This window comes from Accipiter gentilis, chromosome 20 (genome assembly GCF_929443795.1).
Source record: "Accipiter gentilis chromosome 20, bAccGen1.1, whole genome shotgun sequence".
NCBI lineage: Eukaryota > Metazoa > Chordata > Aves > Accipitriformes > Accipitridae > Astur > Astur gentilis.
The window spans coordinates 24440718-24455384 of record NC_064899.1 but is presented as its reverse complement, the minus strand read 5'-3'; the positions used below and the strand labels follow the sequence as shown (position 1 = coordinate 24455384).

At 37.1% G+C, this 14667-nt stretch overlaps 1 protein-coding gene across 4 annotated transcripts in view; it reads right to left on the bottom strand.

The window, feature by feature from the left end:
- Positions 1-14667, bottom strand: part of ATP9B (ATPase phospholipid transporting 9B (putative)) — a 169833-nt gene that overhangs the window by 93802 nt on the left and 61364 nt on the right. For all 4 annotated transcript variants that reach the window (XM_049823773.1, XM_049823775.1, XM_049823776.1 and 1 more), the window contains exon 8: positions 4356-4450. In XM_049823773.1, the coding sequence (XP_049679730.1) occupies positions 4356-4450 (95 nt within the window). The remainder of the gene's footprint in view (positions 1-4355; positions 4451-14667) is intronic.

Below are 14667 nucleotides of genomic sequence, written 5' to 3'. Positions count from 1 at the left end.
TTGAAACAAAAGCCTCCTGTCTTCGAAACGGGCAAGCCTGACGGAACTTTTGAGTTCTCCACAGAATTCTCTGCGGACACAGAACACACCGTGCTCTGCCCCTTTTCTTTATCATGCCTTTCAACTAATTCAAAATTCCCAGACTCGGAATTATCACAGCCCCTCAGCCGGATGGGACTTGCCCTCAGCTGGTGGCGAGGGCGGGGCAGGGTGGGGCCTCACCAGCCACCTTCCCACCACTCTGCCATTGGCCGCCCAGCAGGTGACAACCAGGAAGTACGACTGGGGTGGGGCAGGGCGGGGCACTCCCCTGGCCAGAGCCGTACCCCAGCACCGCGTGTGCCGCGACATGGGCGCGTTGGAAGAGTCTTAGTCATCTACACTACACCTAGGGAAGTGGCAGCGTTGTTGAGTAGTATTACAGAGAACGGGCAGAAACCGGCATTTATCGGGTACAAAAGGCCCGGTAGTTGGGAAGGCTCATTTCCCCAAATTCCTTAAAGCAAAATCGTTTTCATTAACGGATTGATTTAAGAAAGCTAAAGCAAAAAATTTAGATAGCTGTTCCCTGAAGTGCCTTAATTTCACCACGTCAATTATTTGGGGGGCAAATAACTACACGCTGCCCACCTCGTGCGGCACATAGAGCCAACAGAATGGAAGGTGGATCGCCCCCCGGCAGCTTCTTTTAGCAGAAGGAAGGATCGCTGCCCGATTCTCCTAACATTTGGTAGAGGAAAGGAAACCGCAGTTGATCCCGGACTGCAGCACAAAGCTCAGTCCTTTGCCAGACTGCTTGAAACCCCAGCAAGTTTCTGCAGAAGTAATTTCAAGCCTATCAAAAAGCATATGCCCCTATTACACAGTGTAGAGGTTAGCAAGATAATCGCTGTAAAACAGTGTTTTTTCAAGTCAGGAACAGAAACAAAGCACAGGGATGTTTTACAAAGCAACAGACATTTTCAAGTTAATATCTGGAAAGCACCTCGCCTGATTTTTCAGTTTTATTAAAAAAAAATTTCAGCAACAGATGATACTGTAGAAGTCTAGGGTGAGAAAAAGTCTACTTGAAATGGGTTTCTCAAATGACCCTTACTTTTAACCAAGTTGCTTCAGATTTTTTTCCACTGCACATACAAGAGAGCTTGAATACTGTTTGCTGAGAAAACCTCAACTACGTATTTTAAACATCCCATTTCAGGTAAGCTGGGTATAAAGTTTCAAATGGTGCCAAATACTATCCCTACATGTTTAAAGTGTGTATCCTATTTTTGCTTTTTTTTCCCAAAACCATTGTTTTTACTGTAACTTTAAAGAAATAATTCTGCCCACTGCATTTTAATTTAGCTTTACAGAAAATGAGTAAGCAGAGGGCCTATATACAGACACAGCTTATGACTCTAGTAGGAACTCCAAAAATTAGGCTTAGAATAAAATAATTCCACAAGGCTATTTTTTGTTAGTATGAAATTCACGGCTTGCTGAGAGCTTCATACTAATCTTCTGAAGTTGTCCATCCACAGAGTTTCTTTAGATGGCTGATACTCTTGCATATTATTGCCATCCCAGTAAAGGTAAAAGTGTCTTTGGAGAAATTAAAGAAATACCAATGTGCTTTCCACAGGAATGGAAACAGCCTTCTGGGATGCGTGCTGAGCATTATCTTCTGTGAAGGATGTGGGGATCCCCTAAAAAGCATTTACATTTGGGTGCATTAGGCTACCATTTCCCCCAAATAATTCACAGCCAGATGGGTCTTAAGAGTGAAGCAGATATATGACATGACCACTGCAAACAGTCTAAGACCAGCTGGGAAGCAGCCATTTAAAATGATCTCATTAAAGAACCACCAAGTGTCAACGGTTTCACCAAACCGCACAGTATGGAAATTGGGAGATAGTTTCGTTTAGCCAGCAGGAAGTATTATACCCAGTGTCAGTTACTTCAGGATGGCACGTCAGCTTAATGCAGACAAAGTCTTGGCTAGCATGGTTAACTGCGGGATGCGAGAAAGGGCAGAGGCACGTCAACTGCTTGGTGGCTTCCAAGGGGAGGTTTGTTAAGTGTACATAGCTCCTCTGCACCTGAAGATGCAACTCAGGTTGTCACCTACAGCTCAAGAAGAGGGAGAATATAAAAATCTTGCAAGAAGCACAGATCAGTTGGAGGTAGGTTAATAGCAGTAAGTGGAAACAACTAAAGAAGAAATGGTTACTATACTGTACAGTCGATTCCTGTATACTGTTTCCAAGATGCATGAATAATTTCTCGGTGATACCTTGCTTTCCCTCCCCTACATGCCCAAACCAACTGCCGCCTGAAGCAAACCTTCACTTCTGCAGAAGCTGAGGCTGCATGTCCTACCATTCAAATGCAGACTCCCCAACTTCAAGCATTTCTGATTTATTTTTCCACGGTAAACAACTACAATGCAAATACTTACTTCTTTCAAATCAAATGCACAGGTTTAACAATAATTTTATACTATCTCCATAGATGCTTAATTTGTCAAGTCTATTGATAACTTTTTTTTTGGTGTGTAGGGGTTTTTTTTGGTGTTTGTTTTTTTTTTTAAACAAAGAGCACAGTATAAAAGTTACAGTAAATAATTCCCTGCTTTACCAGGTCACTTTCTTCCTAGCAAGGAGGGAAAACTTCAGACATGGATTTAGGCTTTAAGGAAAAAAAAAAAAAAAAAAGGAAAGAAAAAAATAGAAAAGATAACGTTAAAACTTTTTTCTTTTCTTTGCCAAAGGAGAGTGTAGAGAAACCTTTGCATTGTAATTTAGTCCAGATTTCATCAGCCTTAGAGCACCAAAGCTCAGAACACCAAAATTTCCAAGTTCAGAGCACCAAAATTATAAACAGTAAACAGAACTCAGAGAGGCAGTGCTCTGCATGAAGAGTTGTATTTGCCGAGTGCTGTCAGTGATGCTTCCAAAACAAAAAAGAAATAAAAAATAATAGCTAAGTTGGACACAGTTGTAACTATCTGAAAAGCACTATTTAATTAAAAAAAAAAATCAAAGCAAGGTAAAAAATTGACTGGATTAGAGTCAAATGTGTGCATCGGTCTCAAACGTGGACATGATTTTTTTAGTGAGAAAATAAGATAGGCCAATGATTAAATGGTAAAACCCTACAGGAGAGGGATTATTACAAATACTAAGTTCAGCTGCAGGTTACAGAATACTTGTTAAAGTCTGTTCTTGCACCAGAACTCCCATCTTGGAGGCTGACTTGGCATCTCTGTCTGGCATGACCAACTTTCAGTTCCATCCCTTGTTCCCAGTCTTCTAAATTCAAACCTAGCTGGTTTTTCCTCCTCCTTGTCACATGTGCAGCCAGTAGCCAGAGCACTATGAACACAGAAAAAAAAATCTCTCCCTTTTTCTAATTTCAGTGTGGCAGTAGCTCCATAATTCTGGAAGAATAACTGCAGAAGTCCTGCTAAGATCTGGCAGATAATCTAACACTTTTTCTACTAATGTGGTATATAAACAGCCCTCATAAGGTGTGTTTGCCTTTATTAAAACACCTAAAGGATTTAGTGTCAAAACACCAGAAATTCTGTACAGGTAAATTTCCACAAGCTTGTAACTTGAGTATGTTTTCAGAGGAAGTCTCTTAATACGAAGCCAACTCTCCTGTAAAACAGCAAGCTTCCCCAGTACAAAGGGCACAATTCAGCTTCTCATTAAGAGACATTTACACAATTCTACATACATTTTTGTAGATATTGTATCTATTTTGAATGTACACATATATACACACACATGCATGTGTCCTTTTTTAATGATTTTAATACTTACCCTTAACGCGACACAAATACACGCTTAAAAAATACACACATTCAGCCAACGCTGAGAGAGCCCTCCTTGCACGAATTTGTACATAGCACCTAGTCAGACCAGAAAGCATCTTGACAACAAAAAGCACTTTACCTTCCAAGAGCAGGCTGCTGTTTCCCAAGCTGACAAGTTAGTGATTAAAGCAACGGTTCCTGAGGCAAGAATGACTTGCACTTGCAGTATAACACTTGGTTGAAAACACTACAACTGTGATATGCTTCTGTGAAGTGTGGATCTCGGTGGGGACCACAATGAGAACCACTAAGTTGAAAGATAAAAATCCAATTCTGTCTCAGTTTCTTTTCAATGTAAAACCAAGAATATCTGAATAACTAACTTCTCATTCAGCGTTCAGTGGAATATCTATCTCCTATTTATTGCAAAAACTAAGACTGTGGTAACAGATATTTTCCAATACTTACAATAATTGTAACAATCTTTTAGATAAGAGATATATATGCATACATGGAAGATATCTTAAAAACAAACAGATAAAATGCTTACCCCCAAAGCTGGCAATCTTTGTGTGCAACTGACAGCAACCTTCAGTTTCCAGTCTGTTTCTCCATCGAGCTGGTCAGTTCGAATGAAACACGAACCTTGAAGTTATAAAGAGACATCAAACTATTTTTTTGATCTCAAAAAAATTCAGTTTGTGTTAAAAGAAATTTAGAAGAGTGAAAATAAAACAGTTTACAACCATTATTAAATAAATGTGCCACATATAAAAGGATTCATATTTTGGAATGCTTGTGTGCTTTCTTCCAGGAATGCTCCAGGTATCACATAATAGCACAATTTTTTGATAAAATTAACAATATGCTTGTTTATGGGGGCGGGGGAGGGAATCCTTTTTTACAGGTTTCTTATTTTCTAAACAGGCTTCCAAATGTTATCAGCAAGATATACAACTTCATTGGCTGAAGTTGAAAGGCTTGAATTTTTTTTCTTTTTAGAATTGTGTGTCACTTGTATAATTCCAACACAATAGAATAATGAACTGATGCCTGTGATTGTTGTCTCTTTGCTGGTATGACATTACAAAGTTCCACTGCTTATAGTCTCCTGGCTTCTCTGAAAAAAAAAATATTTTTAAATACATCCTTAGCATAGATACCATTCAAGACAACACGGGTCCCGACGTATTATGCTTAGAAGAAGTAATTTTGAATCATCTGCAATTGTCAAGGATCCAAGCCTAAAGAATCCTGTCAACACACGCGCAGTACTTAAGATACAAGGGAAGCTCAAGATACAGCCTGATACATACTGAAGAGAATCACTGTGCTTTACAGACAGAAAACTAGTTTTCAAGAAAAAGGAAACTGAGACCAGTGCAGAAGTTGAGTCAAAAATAACTAGTTGGATGGTTAACATCAAGTCTAGACTATTACATAGGTTACTAACGTAAGATTCAAAAAAGACTGTACATGAACATTGCCATTCTATAAAAACATACAGTTAGGTACAATTTCCATCAAGTTTGAAGCCTATAAAGAAGGTGGAAAAGTTTTAGCAGTACTCATCACAATTACTACGCTAAAGAAACCTTAAATATTTCTGAAGTAATAATAAAACTTCCATTACGGTACAGCCTAACAACGGTATACACTCTTGTTAATGTATCCTGTGGGCGTGAAAATAATAGATTTTTCTTGTTATTTGTAAATTTTAAACATTGTGTATAGACGTACATGCATATATACTCATACTTCCTTCTATATTTTAACCAATCCAATACAAACTAACAAAGTGGTTTCATCACTAGCGGTGACACGGTAGCAATTAAACTGAAGGAAACACTGGCAAAGGAGTTTATCCAGCTTTGTCTTCTCACACAGACAAGACGATGTGCTAGAAGCTTTGAATCTAATAGGCAGTACATCCAGAAAGGGTACCTACCAGTGAACACAAAATTAAGAGAGATTCTTTTATAGGACGTGTGGACCCTGATGTAAGTAAAATCTAACAGAAGTCAATGTTTTATTCATCAAGGCCTGTAAATTAAGCAGTTCAATGAGCTAATGGCCTGAAAGGACATGCTTGAGAGAGAAGCCACCTGAAATTATATCTGACTAGAAGGTAGCATTTTTGCACAACGGTCTTGAAAGCAGCTTACAAGCCTTCATGTAACAGCTGTATTTATATTAAGTGCACAGTAAGTAAACAAGTCTTTAAATGTTAATATAAACAGCTCTCGGAACACATTATCACAACTAAATTTCACCCAAAGCTCAGAGCTGCAAGCTGCAAAGCCGTATCTGAAGTTCTTGAAAAGCCGATTTTAAAATCTTGACAGGATTCTGTATGGATTTTATTCTAAAAATAAAATATTACAAGGCACTTTTTGACGAGTCCAGTGACATACACTGCATTATAATTAAGGGTGAGGTACCTAGGAACACCAAGAAATACCACGGTTTCACCGCACTTTCTATCCATGGCATAGATGAGCCTACTTTCCATCACACTTTTCCTGTACAAGACATTTTGTGGTTCTCTTTACCCTTCCTGTCAATGGTTGCTCTCTTCCATCAATTTCATTTAGAATTATACTATAGATCAATGCAGTTCAAGACCAGTGTGGCTCCTGTGAATGGTTGACTGCACATATATTCATTTAATAGAGCTCACACTATGACATGTATTGGCCAGCTGCATTTCCTCTCCACTTCAGCAGTTAATTTCATCAATAACTTATCTCATAGCCTGTTTCACGTTTATCCAGAAAAGGGGACTGCTTTCTGCCAAGTCAGCTTTCAATAGTGATCACAACAGCAAAACTGAAACAATACAATCCTCTTCTCTACCTCAGATACTGCAGCAGATTTGACTAAGTAATTGTAATTATACTATGAGATACTGATTTTAAACCTGGCTTAACTAAGCTATAATCATGGAAGAGTTAACATGTAATTAGAAACAATGTATAAAAACAACTCTTCACCCCTACCAAGCCCTTGGACTTGTAAAACACTAAATATTCCCCACTGTGTATTGCATAGAAGTCACACGTACTTTACCTTTGGAAGGTATTTGAGTCAGCAGTACATAAAACTTCTAAAAATCAAAGTCTGCTGAAAAAACCAGCTATTGTAACTGCTCCATTTTGAAATGCTTGGAAGCGTTGCCTCCTCTCCCCCCAATCACAAAATTACATTTAAAAAGTCACACCCCCACACCCCAAATGTAGAAAAACATTGTGTTGTGTACTTTAACAGAATGCTTTAGGTCAGTGTTAAAAACCTCTTACATTTCTAACCTGAATATGACTTGCCAGGAAAAAACCCATCTACACAAACATCAGGAATCACTATTCCCTCTGAATTCAGTGATAGCTCTTGAACCTGACAAATATTTTACAGCATACAAAGAATCAAATATTTTTTTTTTAAGTTCTGTGTTGCTTAAAGGAAAAGTCATGAAGTATTTTAAATATTTACCAATCAAAGCACAGCTGTTTACAAAAAAAAAAAAAAAAAAGAAATTCCACACTGCACGTAAGAAATTTTCATAAGGCTAGATATAAAGGAGAATGAATAAAATTAACTTTTTACTTTACGCAATGAGGGCACTCAGATACTCATTTCCCATAACAATACACAGTCATTCAAGATTAGTAGACAAAGTTGAACACTGTGAACATGTCTGACTTATTTCTGTCTTTATAGTGAAAATTTTGGAATTGTCTGAATTAAAATTGAAGGGCTGATTTAAGGAAATTATACTGGCTTTAAAGACTTTAATCATTTATCGAAAGTGGTGCAAACTTCACATGAGCATATTTAAACTAATTTACAAGTATGTAATATTCATTTAGCCTAATCAGTTGAAGACGGGCATAAATCAATTTAGAGCATGTCCATGCAAGGTCCTGCCCAAGTGCAACTAAACTGATTTTTAAAACCATTTTAGTTGAAATCTGTTGAACTTGTATGCTTAGGGAAGTTGTAGGACTACAACTCCATTTTTTGTGTTTTAGCAAAAGCTCAACTATGAAGCCTGTCCAGAATTTGCCCTAAGTTGGCTTTTCTGAGGAAAAGTAGCACCTGCAATACAAAGGAGGAAAACAATTTTAAGAACCTGAAGTAACTATGTAACATTAAAATATAAGGATACATTGCTAAATATGCTTGTTTATGGTGATTTGAGATACTATGGATAAAAATCCCATCTTTTTTTAAGTGTGATTTTATATGTTAATAGACTATTGAACAAAAATAACATTTATTTCAATAGCTTTTATGGTGTTTCGAAATAGAGATACAAAAGCTCATTCTATGGAGGCACCAATTTAGGGCCATGATATGCTCGGCCTAAATTTGTCAAACAAAGGTACTGTGCTCAATACAGCGTAAGCAGGAAGAATCCTACTTACTCAGTGTGTGCTGGGATTAAGGCCTTATTGAGAACATACGTGGAGGACATGTACATGCCTGATGCTTCTGGGAATGGTTTATACTTACATGTGCATCAGTGACCTCTTTTATGGGCCCACCTACCTCTAGAAATCCTGAAGAAAAAGGCCTTGAACAAATATTTTCAAACTAAATACAGGTGTTGCTTGGAAAATGCTGGTCATATTTTAGCCTTAAACTAAGAAAACAAAAAAACCCCAAAAACAAAAAACCAACCCCAAAACCAAACCCCCAAAACCCAACAACACCACACACCCCCCCCCCCAAACGTGGGGGGGGATAAACCCCCCCCCAACCAGCAAGAAAAGCAGCTTCATGAAGTAAAACCCAATTATATCATAAGCTTTCTCTTAATTAATACTGTGCATCATCATCAGATAGCCAAATCTTTTATTTTTTTACACTACCAAACGTGCTATTCATATTTTACGCATTAACTTCTTTATGTGTAGATACCTTTAATTTCCTGAAATGGTAGTAATGTACATAAACTTGTGCTACCACCAAGCACTTACATTTTATATACACACTTTTGAGTATTAATTACAGTTTTTAATACAGGCTTCTGAAAACAAGTTATTACTTGGGATGTTACATGTTTTCTTAAATGTATTCTAGCTTATAGGGTTTTTAGAATAAGTCACTTGGAAGAGAAAAATTGTTGTGTATAAATTAAATTATTTATTCCTATTTTATTTCATTTGGAAATGATGTTTTTGATAAGCAGAAAAATGGATTATTTCTCCTTAAAACAATTAGCTTACTATTCAGCCTGTTCACCAAGTAGTTTCTAAAGAAAGCGTAGTTAACACAAGAAAGCCAAAATAGCAGTATTGACAAACTAAGAGCAATCTACTTTGCAGAGGAAAAATAATTTCAATTATTCTATATAAAACTGCATCACCTGATTTTCATGGAAGGCTATAATGAAGAAACAAACAAACAAAATCATTCAGATGATCTGAATTATATCAAGATTTAATATTTGCAATAACTATGGAAAGAAAACCTCAACTACCCTAGAGAAGTTGGTTTAGTTTGCTGCAGAAACGAAACTGTGTCATTTGTAGCATCTCCTGTGTATCACCCACATTCCTGTGCGTTACTTACGTTGTTCTTTCAGAGATGTTTTAGGCAAAGGCTCTTTAGTAAGAGACTGCAAGAGAACTTTTCTTAGTAGCCTAACGGTGTTCTAAAATAATCAGACAGAAGGAGAACATCCTACCAGTTATACAAGTATGGCCTCGTGTTCTTTGTTAGGCAATAATACTCTTGAATAATCCAAGACTGGATAATTGAATCCAAATACCTCAAGATGTACGCATCAACTCATGGAAATCCCCTGCAAATCAGATTCTGAAAATGCCAAGGAAAATTTTAGGCAGTGGCACCATGAAAAGACAGAGCTTCCTCCCTGCTTTCTTCTTAATCACAAAGTCTACGGGCTTTGCTTTCACAAACAGAAGGTGGCAAGTTATGCTAGTATTTAAAACACTTGCTTTCCAGGACTGGCCAGGTTTCTTGACTAATAGCAAGATGAGAAATTAAGATGGTTTTCTTGCCATAAGAAACTAAACTTTCCCACTTGGCCTGTATCCAGAACTTAATTTTCATTTCCCCATTCCCAGTTCCCAGCCTGGAACAAGGATCTGAGAAAGAAGCTGTAAATCATCAGATGAGAAGAAAGAGAGAGGATTCTGAATTCAGAGGGGAAAAAAAAACCAAACCAAAACAAAAAAACAAACAGACCAAACTTAAGGAATAACTTACTCTGACTAGCATTTAAAAAAAAATGACAAAGTGAATGACATGTCATTATAAAAATACTTCCACATTTCTGTCCTTTATTTTTTCTGCTCTTGCTTTGAGCAATCACTTACAACAGGTCTTGTCTTCAACTGCACCTATTTAATCAGCATTTTACAAGTGAAATTATTTTGAAAAAGATTTCCATTTTTAGATTTCACAAGTACATTCAAATCCCTTCCACAGAGCCTAACAGTCAACCCACACACAGTATTTGTTACAAATGTCAATATACACAGTAAAAAATGGTGTATAGCCAGCCAATCAACAACACAGAAGTTCTGAAAACCGTATTTAACTTTCTCTTGGAGAACATTAAAGTTCACAGATTTCTGCTTTCAGATTTTTTGCCAACTATCAGCAAGCTTAAAAAAAGAGACATGCCAGTAAGCACTAAAGAGAACTTATAGGTATAATTCAAATATGCCATAGCACACATTTTAATGTTACACTGTGGTGAAGATGCATCAGAGAGAAGCAACTATAATTTAGTTGTATATAGCAGATATGCAGGAATATGCATATTTTACAAGCATATTAAAGATCAAGCACCCCAGTCTTGAAAAGGTATTGTTTTGTCTGCATAACTGCAGGGTTGAATTCCACACTCCGTTACAGATATATCATTGAAAAACAACCGTAGAGCGCGTGCACTTAAATTAGTCTTAAAAAAAATCGTAAAATTAAATTACATTTACTTCCTATAATATGTAACTGATAAGAATTCATGTCGGTTATTCTTAAACAGAAATAATGCTAAACCACCACTACACGTCTGGGTTCTTCTCAGTCAAATCTAAATAAATAAAATTATGTCTGCCTTCTCTCTCAAGAGCTATATCCAATGAATTTTTTACAAATGAGAACAACAGCTACAACTAATGCCTTTCAAGCCTCAGCAAAACTGAATTATTAAATCTGTCTGCCTATATCCTATTACAGCCTACTTATGAATACTTGATTTTATTTTGTATAATTGACAACAGTTGTCAGGAAAGGAAGGTTTTAACGGCAATCAAATTAAGATCAACTGGTATAAGTGTCACAGTGAAGAGCCTGCATCAAGTGTTGATGAATTAATTGATGGGTCACTGTGAAACAGGGCACGTGGAACTGTGGTGTCATAAACAGCTATATATTGTCTAGTAATATTACCAGCCTTCCTGCCTGAAGTCAAAAGCACTGAAAGACATAGGTTAGTAGAATATAACCAACAAAAGAAAAATGGACTTTGACTTCACATACCTAACACCAGATCATTTACGAACAACTTAATTTTTAAATCATTTATATTACTTAAGTGACTATGTGCATGAAAATTTTAAACTGATGACAAGATGAATAGCAGCACCAAGATGACATGTTGGAGTACAGTTTCATTTACCACTATAACAAGAAGCTTTCAATTATGATAGCTTCTAAAGAGTTTTTTTGCTCAAGACACCTGAAACATCCCAAACATTTAAGCTACAATGCCATCGCGTAGGATGCAACTGAAAAATACAGTGGCATTTATATAAGGCTGATTAAATTAGTTTTAAAGCATTAATTTCTCTTAAGAGCACGAACGAACTGTGTGTACTTGAGATATTTGATCTGAATTAAGAAACCGATGAAGCAATTGATTAATTGGAATTTAAGCCATCAGTCACTGGATCCATCAACAGATTCATTTACATTCTAAACAATCAGCTGATGGTCTTATAGGATACCGTGTATTAATACACGGTCAATATGATACCCCCAAACTCATCACAGCTCCCTTATTGACAAGCACACAGATGCTTTTAATCCAAGCTTGATCACACTGCATCTTTTTTGAATTGCTATATTGATTCAGTACGCTTTAGGAATTTTTATCTCTATTTTTTATTAAAAACATTATGAAATTCTCATATATAGCAAACAAAGTTCCAAGTAAAACAAAAACAAATGTGTGCATTCATATTCAGTCTCCAATTTTAACTTACTGATTTATATTATTGAGACATACAGAAGGATACTCAAAAGCATTAATTTATCTTTTACATTTAATAGGATTTGATCCACCACTTTACTCCATTATTCTTCTGATATATACTAGTAATGTCTTTTTGGAGAAATCCACTGATACAGAAAAAGGATAATGTGAATTATTTATGTCTTTAGTTTTAATGACTAAATCAAAAAGTCTGCCATACAGAATGCTTAGAACACTGAAAAAGTTCTCGCTTTTCAGATCAAAAAAGGGTAACGGAGGCCAGAATACCACTTTATAATGGTATGAAAATCAGTACTGTACTTGGCAGATGTCAGCTTTACCGTTACATTTTATACAATCACCAGAACATTTTTCACTGATGTTACTCTGTGCATTTGCTTAGTCTGCTGTTCTAGTTGTTTTTAACATTTAGAACCGGAATAACCTACGGTGATCTGTCCCATGAATGATCCAAAGACATCACCTGATTAAAATCCAAGAATCTTGAGAGTATTTTCAGCTTTGCTCATTCATTTGTAAGCCAGTTTCGCCCACATCATCAACATATTAGCCATATTTACTACATATGTTAGGATTAGAAGCATGTTTCTCAACAGGCAGTAGATGGTACGCCTGCCTTCAAATGAATCAAGTATGAACATATTTTCCAGAAGTAATTGTAACACAGTAGGAGAAAACCCCCACCTAGTATAACCTACTACAACAAGCTAATTTCACTGAGATTACAGACTACTTTGCTACAAAATACGCTGCACATCTGGATAGGTAAAAGTGATGAAACTGGACCTTTTGCAGCCAGAAAGATTAGAATCACAGAATGGTTTGGGTTGGAAGGGACCTTAAAGATCATCCAGTTCTAACCCCCTGCCATGGGCAGGGACACCTTCCACCAGCCCAGGTTGCTCCAAACCCCATCCAACCTGGCCTTGGACACTGCCAGGGATGGGGCAGCCACAACCTCTCTGGGCAACCTGCTCCAGCGCCTCACCACCCTCACAGGGAAGAACTTTTTCCTTCCATCTAAGCTAAATCTCCCCTCTTTTAGTTTCAAGTCATTACCCCTTGTCCTATTGCTACATGCCCTTGTAAAAAGTCCTTCTCCGGCTTTCTTGTCAGCCCCCTTTAGGTACTGGAAGGCTGCTATAACGTTACAGTCTTTTAACACAATAGTGGCTCCACTTCAAACCATTTTAAGGCCCTACTAAACCAGGGTAATTGTCTAACACGGGTACTATTCCATAAGTGCTAATCTATAAACACCATCCATTTTGATATCTTACCATTATTCCAATCATTTTTCTGGTCTAAGTACTGAGTTCAGATGGCATTTTCCATTCATCTGACCTTAACACACAGAGCTCATTTGGCCCTCACAGGAAAACATTCTGGTTTACAATTGGAAAGTTGGTTCTTAATTAAAATGTATTATGAGAATTATTCTAAGTGCAAGTACTGCATGTTTGCTTAAAGATTCAACAGGATCCTTCTTACAATGTACAGTCATAGATATACAATACTTATATTATACAGGACAATCATTAATTTGCTGCCTATCGTAATAGAAATGGAATCAGGACTTTTTAACTAACTTTCCCTCTTTTTTGGCTTAAATTTCAGTAGAAATATCAAATCAGTTCAACCAATTTTCTGATCCTCATGCAAAGCACACATTAACATTGATGCCACAAGTAAAGGTTCAAAACATTTAAAGTATTTTAAGAATACTGACTGAACAGACTCCATGATTTGAGAGCTCTGACAGCACAGCAGAATTCGCTCTCCCCATCAACTTCCCTCATGCACTTACGTATTTCTAAAGACCAATAATACAAAAAAATACTTATGCATATATACCTCAAAGAAGCATGCTTGTAGCTGACTTAAGGAGCATTTTCTCTCTTGATGAAAGCAGAGCTCATAAGCAAACAGAGGACGCTGAGAAAAGCGTATGGCCAAATAAACCAGAATCCACTGAAAGCATGCTTAGTCTCAAAGAATTTAGCAGCAGCCACAGTAATCAACTTGAAGGACATACCATTAACTAAATTAGGACAAGCAGAAATCAAAGCCTTTGTATCTCATAAAGCTTAAACACAGAAAGGTACGAGTCAAAGGAGTTGACAAAGCCATCTGATTACAATAGGCATGTGAAAAAACAAGAGGATAAATCTTTGGTTAAAAATTTAGCAGGGAAAAGTACACTCTACTTTACCAGACAGGAGCCTGGGAAGAAACAACAAACCTGGCTGCAAAGATTTATCACTGGACTTCATTACAGCAAAAGAGCAGAGGAGTTCTATTTTTATCCCAATTTCTTTTTACTTGACAGACAGAGGAAGGCTGTGTAAAGCTACATGGACATCTGCAATCAGAACTGTAACTGAAGAAATTAAATATTTGAGCTAAATTTCATTTACCTTTCATATGCACCAAGAGCAATGACAGCATGGCAAGATGGGCCATAACACTTTTATGGAGAACCCAGTGCCGCTCTCAACTGCGTACTCCTTAGCAGGCAGGTTGCTCCGCGTTAGGTTTTCTACCACTGGAAAGAGAGCTGCTAGGCTAAGGTAGTTCAAGTCTACACAAGTTTCCATTCCTACTCCAGCCA